Source organism: Vigna umbellata, chromosome 1 (assembly GCF_029865625.1).
Source record: "Vigna umbellata cultivar VRB3 chromosome 1, Vumbellata_1.0, whole genome shotgun sequence".
In the NCBI taxonomy this organism is placed as follows: domain Eukaryota; kingdom Viridiplantae; phylum Streptophyta; class Magnoliopsida; order Fabales; family Fabaceae; genus Vigna; species Vigna umbellata.
The window spans coordinates 47,912,895-47,923,198 of NC_142165.1; the positions used below are offsets into that span (position 1 = coordinate 47,912,895).

Sequence of the window (10,304 nt, forward strand, 5' to 3'; positions counted from 1 at the left end):
ATAAAAATTGATAATATTAAATAAATATAAAATTTTGTGTGTGTTGAAAGTATTATTTTCCTTTAGGTCAAGAAAATAGGATGATTATATGCAAATTTGAAACAACATTATAATTTTTTTATTTCATTTTATAGAAAAAAAATCATAAACATATTTTTATGGAGAATTGTATTCTATTTGATTTTTCTCTGTTAAAAAGTATTTACATAAAATCTTCCTAAATCCAACTTAATGTAAAGAAAAAGAAAAAGAGAAATGAAAGAGAGAGAGAGAGAGAGAAAGCGCTAACGTGAAGTGTTCTTACGAAAGGCAACCTCTGTGTCCAAACCAAAACCATTAACGCCACGAACGTGAACCAAAACGGAGCGTTTGAACAGCCCGACGAGGGGCTCCACGCTGTAGAGGTCGTTAGCGGAGTACTTATCAGCGCGTCGCGCCAGCGCCACGTGCAACACGCATACGCCGTGGGGCTTCAACGTGCGTTCGATCTCGGCCACGAAGCGTTCCGGGTAGAGCGCGTGGTCGAAGACGTTCGAGAATTCGAAGTCGAACGTGCCGTTTTCAAACGGTTGGTCGTGAAAGTCCCCCTGAACCACCAGGGGAGGGTAGGGCACGAGGTCCATTCCCAAGGAGTCCAAAACGCCAACGCGCCTCAGCGCCTCGACCTCTTGCCCCACGCGCGCGCCTACGCAAAGCGCCTTGGACCTCGTGTGAAGAAGCTTCTTTCCCTTGAGGTCCTCGAAGAAGCGCGCAAAAACCGGGATCTTGCGGTTCCAGTCGCGCGTGGTCCATATTTTGCGGAGGCGCGGGTTGAGGGTTTTGTTGAGCTGGCGCTGGATGTAGGCGTCGTAGGAAGAGTAACCGGGTCGGATTCTGAGGTTGTTATTGTAGGGGGTGGTGGCGTAACGGTGGTATTGTTGTGGCGGAGAGAAGAGGTGGAGGAAGAGGAAGAGGAAGAATGGGAGGGAGAGGATGAGAGAGAGGAGAAAGTATCTTAGGATGAATGGTTTTGTGAGTGTGATGTTCATTCCCACATGCATGTCGTGCTACGAACAACAATAACAGAACGCCTTCTTTCTCATGCTTGGTGGGACATTCCTTTTTCTGTTTTTTTGGGATCAGAGATAATAGATAACCCATTTATGCTTTATACTTCCTAAATATACGTTCTATTTTACCACCAACCCTATCCATTCACGTATTTCTGTTTTTTATTTGCCTTTATAATTATTTTCGATATTATAACATTTTTTTTGTAAGGGATTTAAATTTTTTTTTATATATTATTAGTTAAAATACGGCTCTCTTTCTATTAGGATTGTTTCCGTTTGCTATTATATATTTTCATAATATAAATATATTAGCAGTAAAATGTGATTTATCGTAAATTCATTTTGAAGAACATGTTGTGTATGTTTAAATACAATCCATTTTGTTGTTGGTTTTGAATCCAAATTTATTTGGTTAAGTTGTCGTTTTTTTCCCAGAACTATGGTTGTGTTTTTATCTCAACAAAATGAGGAGAATGGATAAATGCATTCAAATTAAACCATCTGAAATTAGCTGTCGTATTTTCTTTTTATCCTGATATTGTTAACTCCTTATCTCTCTTAATTTATCATTTCTTTTTTTTATCTCTCCAATTAAATTTTGATATTTTTTTCTAAGATATCGATAAATTTAAATATATATATATATATATATATATATAGATAAAGTGGTAATATGTTAGTTAAGCAAACCATTAATTTGACCAATAAATATTAGTCTTTCAAGAAGAAATATAACATGAAGGTGTTCTAGATTAGGACCTTGCCAATCCATAATTGGTATAAACATTCTATAACATGAAATTTATCTTTCTTTAAAATGAAAAGAACTACATTGAATTATAAAATAATTAAGAATATTGTTGGCTAGTACATTTTGAGTTTATTTGGTATGCATAACAGGATAAGAGAATTAATAAGATTAAAGTTGATACATATTTACACTTTCATGTGTTTGATAACACAAAATAATACAACTAAATAACATTATATTATTCTATCACGTGTTATGAGGGACCATTTGATATGATAAAATGAAAAGAGGATAATATGAGATAGTTCAGAGAATTTGTTTTACTAATTACTAAAATAGCTTGTAAAATGTGCATCCAGAAAAGAAAAGAGAACGAGCAGAATATTAAGATAATGAGAGTGTTTTATTTTAAAATATAAGAGTGATACAGAACTAAAAGAAGAGAATTAGATAAAGAGTCTGAATTCCTTTTTATTATAATTAGTCATTAGAATAGTATAACTTACATAAAAATTACTATTTTAAATGTATATTATTTATGTCGTGAAACTTAAAAAAGAAAGAAAAAAAAAACGTAATCTCACTCATTAGTGTAGAAAATGTGTAGCTCAATTAACCTAAAAATATGGTAATCTGGTTTAAGATAATTTGAAAATGTGCTTTGTTAACACGAATTGATAGTTCAATCGAAATGAGTGAAAAGGAAAAACACTTTTTAATCAAATCATTTGAATTTTACCAAATCTTGGTCATCATATGATAAAATTATAATCAGTGAATTGAATTATGTAAAGATAAGATTATTTTGTGACATGCTACAAGCTGACCAAGCAACGAATAAAGCTGGTCGAATCTTATTTTCTCTATCGTGCTCCCTGATCATGGAATCATCTGTGACAAGAATGAATGACAAAAAATACATAATCAATCTCAAAGCTGAACACCAAAATGAATTGCAATTCAGGTCGGCTAACTTTGGTGAATATCAATTTGTATGTAGTCATTAATTACCATATTGACCTCTGCTGTATTAATCATGTGAAACTGAGTGCCTAGGAAGACTGCTAGAATAGAAAAGAAATGCATATTTTCAATGAATATACATATTTTACACTCACTCCTGCCACCACGAATACAGGTGGGAAGAAAGACCAGGAGGTGGATTGAGGGATCAAAATAACAAGATATTCATTCAACTGTTTATCAAGTAACTGCATCCATGATCAACTATAATTCATTGTTGCTTTAATACATCCCCTTGAAAACGGGATTTGTACGGCAAATGCTAGCTCCGTACTCCTCGTATTCTGCCTTTGTATGACAAGCCTGTTCATTGGAACATAAATTGTAATCTTGTTTTGTATAGAGACATATCGGAAGGATTAAAGAAACAATAACAAATTATGGATACTCTCAATAAGAGAATATCATTGCAAGAAAACGGAAGACATATGTTGCCGGCAAACCATAAAAAAATAGTTCTACCCTGTTCATGTTTCATAATTCTAAACTTAGCAAACATTAATACTATTACTATCGTTACCAAAATGCAATCATAGATTGTTTAAACAGGCTAAGCATACAAAATCCAGGTTATCAATGCCAAACAAAGAAGCAAAGAAAACCAAACCAACTACAGACGTGACAGTTAGGAGTTGGGAAATTAGGTTTAAATGGTTACGATATTATTAGTTATTAGTTGAGGGATTAATGAATTAAATATATAGGAGAATGTAAGGGGAAAGGGTTCACTATATCTTGTATCATTTGAGAATTGATTTTTACCCTATCACAGGAGAAACCATTGGAGGAGAGTAATTTCTGTAATCTTCTGTTCTTTTGAAATCAAGAAATATCATCTTCCTTCTTCTATTTTCTAATTTTAGTTCCTACCAAAATTGTTTGACCCACTCACAAATTTGACCAGATTCCGGATCCAAATTTGAGAAAGGAATGGACAATTCATAAGGCTCTTGAAGGAAGGGACCACCGAGCTACTTGAGTTCAAGCGAGTTAAATGTTCAGTCGAACTCCAGAAAAGATCTAATTAATCAGCTTTTGAAGATCAAGAAGTTTCAGGGAATCAAAGAGATTCACACACTTTTGACTACACTCTACAATTATATGAATTTAATTGGAAACCAGAAAACCTTGATAGAGTCTTGTAAGACGTTCTCATGAAATTTTGTGGTTTTTAATAAAATTTAACCCCAGAATAGAGAGTCCATTTTTGGTATTTCTCTAAAAAATATGATGCAGTTGTTGATGAAGAAAGGCAACGAGTACATGGGTAATGTTGTCATGGCAAGACATTTCTTCAGAGAAGGAATCAAACCACCTTTGGGGGAGCTAGATGTTTAAAAACCTAGTTGAGGGGGGTGAAGTTGCGGCGCTGGGTGCCGGAAACCTGATGCTGAGGATTTGCAGCAGAAAATGGAGGAACAAGGTGAGTAGGACAACATCAGCATGGAGGGGAGTTGGCCAGAATGTGCCAAAGCACAGGCTAGGTCTTGGAGAAGAAAGATAGAATTACCCACCCTTAATGGAAGCACAAAACAGAAATAACTTGAAGGATATCTAACTCATTTTCACAAAACCAGTTTATAAGGTGAGGTTGCCTATTTGCATACTGAAATTTAATCTTATCTCTAATTGATGTAAATCTTCAACACACCCCTTAGGATTAGATATTTGTGATAGCCCGATAATGATAAACCCGATAGACTCTTTTACTACACTAAGAAGTCACTTTAAGTCTAACCTATTCTCATAAAACCAGTCTGTAAGAGAAGGTTTGTTCCTATTTATATACTGTAATTTAATTTCATCTCTAGTTGATGTGGGATCTTAAACAATATTAAAGTACAAAAGATTCAATAAGAAGGAATCACACCTCATGTGATGGAAAGAACCAAAAATGAAGTAATACTGCCGTGGGAAAAAAATTTTGAAATAGTTTTGGACAAGGAAGAAGTTGATCCTTCATTGGAAAGGGATAAACAAAAGGAAAACAGAGTGAAGAATGTGGGATGCGATGACTATTTTCAGGACAACCCTGTAAAAGGTGGAGATGCAACCAGGGCTCCTCTTTCAAAACCCAGATTTCCAGAAAAAGCTTATTAATATTAGGCATAAATTGGACCATAAAGGTGGATGGAACATCAGTGGCGTAGGAATCTTGGAATTCCAACACGCTAGGTGAGCCTTTATCATTATATATTGGTTGCATCTAAGGTTCACAGACAATGGAACCAAGGCAGGACAGTCCCGAGGAAATTTATGATGATTCAAGTTATACACAATCAACCTCATCAACACCACAACCAAAGCTGTTGGACCTGAGTTCGCAGGCAGTGGTGACTGGCTTCACAGTTGAGCCCTCATGTATGGACATCAAAGAGGCATCTCTAGTAAGAATAAACAATTTGGCTACAGAGAACGTTAAAAGGGGGTAAATTTGAAATTCTGCAAAGTGGATCAAATTTTGACCTATGGGTCTGGAACCTCTTCTTTCTTCTATTTTCTAACAATTGTGGATCAAATCCATTTAACATAACAAACATACAAAACTCGACATATTAATGCCAGACAAAAAAGGCAAAGACAACCAATTATAAATGTGGCATTCCACCTACCATGGCTATTCGTAAACAAATAAAGGCAATTATGATGCTATCACACAAATTGTCCAGGACCAATGTGCTCAAGTTGAAAATAGATTTTTTTTCTGTTTTGGGAAAGTGGTCGGTCATAGCAAGGAAGAAAGTTAGTCACAGAACAAGTAACCCCCCTCCCCTAATTACATAAGCACGTTATTAGTACACAAAATTAGTCATTATGAGATGCATTAACTGTACCTCCTAACCCCAAAAAAGAATGTCAGAAATGCATACCGTAAAAAATTCAGGTGTTGATGCAAGTACCGATCCTCCAAACCAAACTGCAAATCTCTGGATTGGATGGCTGAGTACATTTACCTCCACTGGCTGTGACTGCAGGTACCAAATTAACGAAGTAAAAAAGGTAAAAGCAAGACTTAAGCAATAAAATACAGCAGTCCAGCCTGCTATAATTACACCGATGTGACTATTTTGTCCATGCAATTGTTGGGCCCCAGGGGATGGGAAGACCTTCAGAGCACAAACTACATAACCAAACCAATCAACAATCCACACAACACTATTGTCAATACAAACAATGGGGACAAATGAACTTATGTAATTATTTAGTACAATATAATGATGCATTGATTGTTGATTGGTTTAGTCTGTAGAACTTGGGCAAACAAGTTTCAAATATGTGGGCGTGAGAGAAAATCATCAATTTAAAGAAGGTTTAGAGGTACCAATTAACTTACTCTTATCTCCCCGTTTAAGCGTGCTTCAGATGAAAGGACACGAGCATCCACTATTTTTTTAAGATCACGTTGCAACCTCCTGTGAAAATCCTTGAACATGGTTGAACCTCCAGACAGAACTATATTCTGAAATAAATAAATAGGCAAGTAAAGAGATCAATTGTCAACAACATGTAAAGTGAAGGGCTAGAAATTCATGCTATCAGAAACTAAATATCATTGCTGAATTGATATGGTATAACTTAACACTAATAAACTCCATCTGGGTTAACAACAAAAAAATGCCCCAAACTAACATTGAGCCTTGGAAGATCCCCAATTTTATGATTTGAAGTGGCAGTTCACTAGAATTTAAAACTGCTTCTGGGGCTTATTTATATACACGTCAGTATGGTACTTCACCTTATATAAGGATCTCCTTGTGTCAATTGGTGCAGACTGAATGCACTTGTCTATTACAACTGGCAAAGGGGTCGTGAAGTCACTGCCATATATCTCAGGATTGAAGAAAATCTGCAGAGGGAAAACAAAAGTTAAATTAATTGGTCTTGTTGATATAATGACCCCAACTAAGTCGATAGATTAGCTCAGGAATTACGCCACGCCTCTACTACAGTTTCATGAAATCTTCAATATTTAAATTGAATGAACTACCTCAGGCGGAATCAGTGGCTGTGGCTAACTGACACCAAGATTCTTAGAGATAGAAACTACGATCTACATCCCAGGTTCAAATTCTTCAATCCCAGCCAGGCTACACCGCTTGCCCTTAAACCTACCTTGCCCCTTTCCACACTACTTCTTGGACCTCTTTTATAGCCCATAAAGGAAAAAGAAAAGGGAAAAAAAAAAAACTAACCATCTAAAGAGAAATTCCATAAAGGAAAAGGGAAAAAACACTCTAACCATCCATAGTAAAGATTTAGATCAAGACAAGATGCGTAATATCCCTTTAATAGTTACCATTTACCATTTTCCATTATAGGCCCCTCCATTTCAGTTAGATATTAATCATAGGAAGTCAGGAACTAACCAAGTATATATTTATTTCATTCATTAGTTCATGGAATAAGTTCAGGTATTCACAACAGAAAAATCATACTAAAATAGTTATATGAGGAGTGGCCATCAAACAAACCTCGGGACCAAGAAATCGTTCATAGCCAATATCACATGAATATGGTGCCCCTGTCTTCGGTTTAATACCTCTCCAATGCTTGATGTACTTGCCTGGTTCTTTATCATGCTTATTGAACTCCTAAGAGAAATTGAGCTAATGTTATGTCGGAAAAGTAATAAGTTGAAAAGAAAACTTTAGTTACAACCTTTGATTCACAAAAGGAGCAAATTAACTAAATGGGAGAATTTATCAGCATTCAGTATGCTATAGATAACAAAACTATTGGCAAAGGCGCACCACAACCCCTAATGATGCTGTCAAAGAACCCAAGTATTGAACTAAAGAGTAAAGACAACCTTCACAATGTCAGAGCAGGTGTAGCAATACATTTCCTTTACTTTCCGTGCAACTTCAAAAGAGTCTTCTGGTGGTACTTTCTCTCCTCTTTCCTGTATGAAGCAATGCCAACATAACAGTTCATGAATCTGCTCAGTAAAATGCAGATTGACATTTTGATAGAGATTAGAAATAATACTATAATGCATTCGACATTATTCACCCAGATTAGCATAACATTATTGGTTTCACTAGATAAAGTGAATGGTAATTTGTGAAAATGTTCAACATTAACAACAGCACCACTAGGTAAGGTCAGCTAGTTTGCATTAACAAGAGGTTTAGAAAAAATTCACAGATATTCAAATGAGAGAACAATACCAACATGATAACCTTTTAATTTTAATACTACAGAGATTACCCACCCGCATAAGCTGCTGAAGAAAAAGTGTAACATCCTTTCCAGCAACAGGAATCGATTTGATACTGCTACCTATAACGTAGCCATCTGCAACAGGTACCACATGAGTTGCCCCATCTCCAACATCCACTACAACTCCTGTCATCTCACACTAAAAAGAATTTAAGATCAGCCTAAAAGGAAAATATTCCTAAAATTAGACGTATCTCCTATGATACTGTTATAAAAGTTGAAGTATAATTATGCAAAGTCAACATTTTATGTCACACAGTGAGGAAAGCTGCTGAATTATCCTACGTCCTAGTTCATGACATTTATTCTACAGAGAGGTTAACTTTTGATTTCAAATGAAACACATCCAAATGCGTCAATTACAGGAGCCGGTGAAACATCTTGTGAATTTTCCGTTTAATAGCTACAAAGCATACGGGCCATTTCATACATCATACTAATATGTAAAGCATTCAAGATTAATCACCCTGTTCCAATTCTATACGCAACATAATTCCCAATCTTTATCCAGTGAACCAATTACCAACCTTAGATGTTGTGTACCCAGCTGCAAGAGCAAGCACAGAATTCACAGCAATGTAAAGTCCAGGCACGTTAAAAGTCTCAAACATGATTTCTCCAGTATACTCGCGGCTCTCAGGTGCGGTCAATGGACTCTCGGTCAAGAGGAAATAGTGATCCTCCGGATCACACCTCAAATAGTTGAATATGCACTGCTGCCAAAAGCGTTCCATGGCATCCCAATTCTCAACTTGGCCATGCCGAATCGGGTAGCTGAGACTGTAAGTGCTGCTAGATCGAGACTTGGAAAGTGCCTCATCCCCTATGAAAAAATCAAGATCTGCCATAACCCCAGCATTGTGCTGGGCCACCCAATTGCCTTTAGAAGAACCCCTCGATTGATTCAGAAACGACTCATTAACTGCAACCACTGTCGGAACAATAAAACACGGTTCAACATTACCAGCAAACCCCATCTTCGTATACCTGAAGAAAAAAAAAACAGTTTCAAAATTCAGAGTAAACCAATTCGAGTGAATCAGTTTTCCAGTCAATCCAAGTCAGAAAAACTAAGAAAACATCACTTGGGCATTTCAACAAACACGTTGTGTCAAAAAAAAAAAAAATAAACAAACACAAGATGAGACCAAAACGGAAAGTGGGTGATAGAAAAGAAAGTAAAGGGTACCCGGAGCCATTATCGATGACTACAGCTGGTCGAGAAGTAGAGGGGTCCATGAGAGAGAGCGAAAAAGTGGGTGTGATATTGAAAGCTGAAGATGGATCCGCGACTGAGATCCGAGAGTAAGTGTGAGGCAGAAGATCATGGTCGTGAAGAGCTGAATAAGGATGAAGAAGAAGGTGGTAAAGATGACGTTGACGCAGACTTTGATCCGAAGTGAAAAAAGATAAAAGACAAACAGGAATGGTTGGTCATTGTGGCTAAATCCATTTGAAGTGAAAACTGAACTGTGGGGATGGAAGTGCAGATGCAGGTCCCATTTACTTCCTCATCATCATCATCATAATTCTGTTGGTTTCCCAAAGATGCTTTCCTTGCAAATCAAACAACAACCCTTCCCTCTCTCTTTCTTTCTCCAGATTCTGTCTCTTTCTTTTAGCATTAACTGTAATTAATTTGACAGTAGTAATTAGTAGCTTTGTATTTCGATGCAGAGCATGAACTTGACGGCAACCTCAATTGTGGTTGGTGTGTTGGACGAAGAAAAGCTGTGAGATTTGAAGCACCCCTTGCAGGGACCTACCAACACTAATACCATGTAAGTCGTTTCGTTTCTTTCTTACACGCCAACCTTTTTCTTTCTTCCTCCATCATCAATTCATCCACCTCCATTAACAATACTGTCGGTAGCTTTTAATTTTCATAAATTTAACACATGCTATTTTTTTTCACTTAACTTTTATTTTTCCTTTAAAGTTATTTCTAAAAAAAAAAATCACATATAAGGCTATGATTATGTCACAAATTGAAAAGTTATTAATAGATGAATTGATAGATACTATTGGTATGAAAGTCTTTTTTTAAACAATGCTATTTCACAAGCATACCTACAAATCTGATATTATATACTTTAACAGTGGAATTATAGAGTTTATTTTTTCTAAAAGAAAAAGTCATCTAAAAAGAGGAGATGTCTTTTCATATCAGATGAATTGTTTTATGATGCAGTTAAGTTCACTTAAAAAAAATTAATTAAAAAATTATATCCATGAAGAGGTCAAAGGGAGATTTT

General features: G+C 36.1%; 2 protein-coding genes across 2 annotated transcripts; both read right to left on the bottom strand.

Moving 5' to 3' along the window:
- Positions 1–251: 251 nt before the first annotated feature.
- Positions 252–1,185, bottom strand: LOC124831479 (uncharacterized). The gene has a single exon (XM_088111281.1). It carries the CDS (start codon positions 1,038–1,040, stop codon positions 285–287), a length of 756 nt encoding a protein of 251 aa, XP_087967407.1. The 5' UTR covers positions 1,041–1,185; the 3' UTR covers positions 252–284.
- A 1,512-nt stretch (positions 1,186–2,697) lies between these two features.
- LOC148205570 (actin-related protein 3) lies at positions 2,698–9,899 on the bottom strand. The gene is made up of 9 exons (XM_088103498.1): positions 9,239–9,899; positions 8,577–9,036; positions 8,042–8,188; positions 7,637–7,729; positions 7,299–7,418; positions 6,563–6,673; positions 6,161–6,286; positions 5,697–5,795; positions 2,698–3,129 (listed from the first exon to the last, which is right to left on the bottom strand). Exons 1-9 carry the CDS (start codon positions 9,286–9,288, stop codon positions 3,049–3,051), a joined length of 1,287 nt encoding a protein of 428 aa, XP_087959624.1. The 5' UTR covers positions 9,289–9,899; the 3' UTR covers positions 2,698–3,048.
- Between the last annotated feature and the right edge of the window lie 405 nt (positions 9,900–10,304).

Bases quoted from the DNA above. Each gene is read 5' to 3' on its own strand.
- LOC124831479 (XM_088111281.1), bottom strand. From the start codon at position 1,040: ATGCATGTGGGAATGAACATCACACTCACAAAACCATTCATCCTAAGA.
- LOC148205570 (XM_088103498.1), bottom strand. From the start codon at position 9,288: ATGGACCCCTCTACTTCTCGACCAGCTGTAGTCATCGATAATGGCTCC. The intron at 8,189-8,576 runs GTTGGTAATTGG...AATTCTTTTTAG, and splicing joins CTGGGTACACAACATCTAAG to TGTGAGATGACAGGAGTTGT. The intron at 6,287-6,562 runs GTGAAGTACCAT...TATTTATTTCAG, and splicing joins CAAGGAGATCCTTATATAAG to AATATAGTTCTGTCTGGAGG.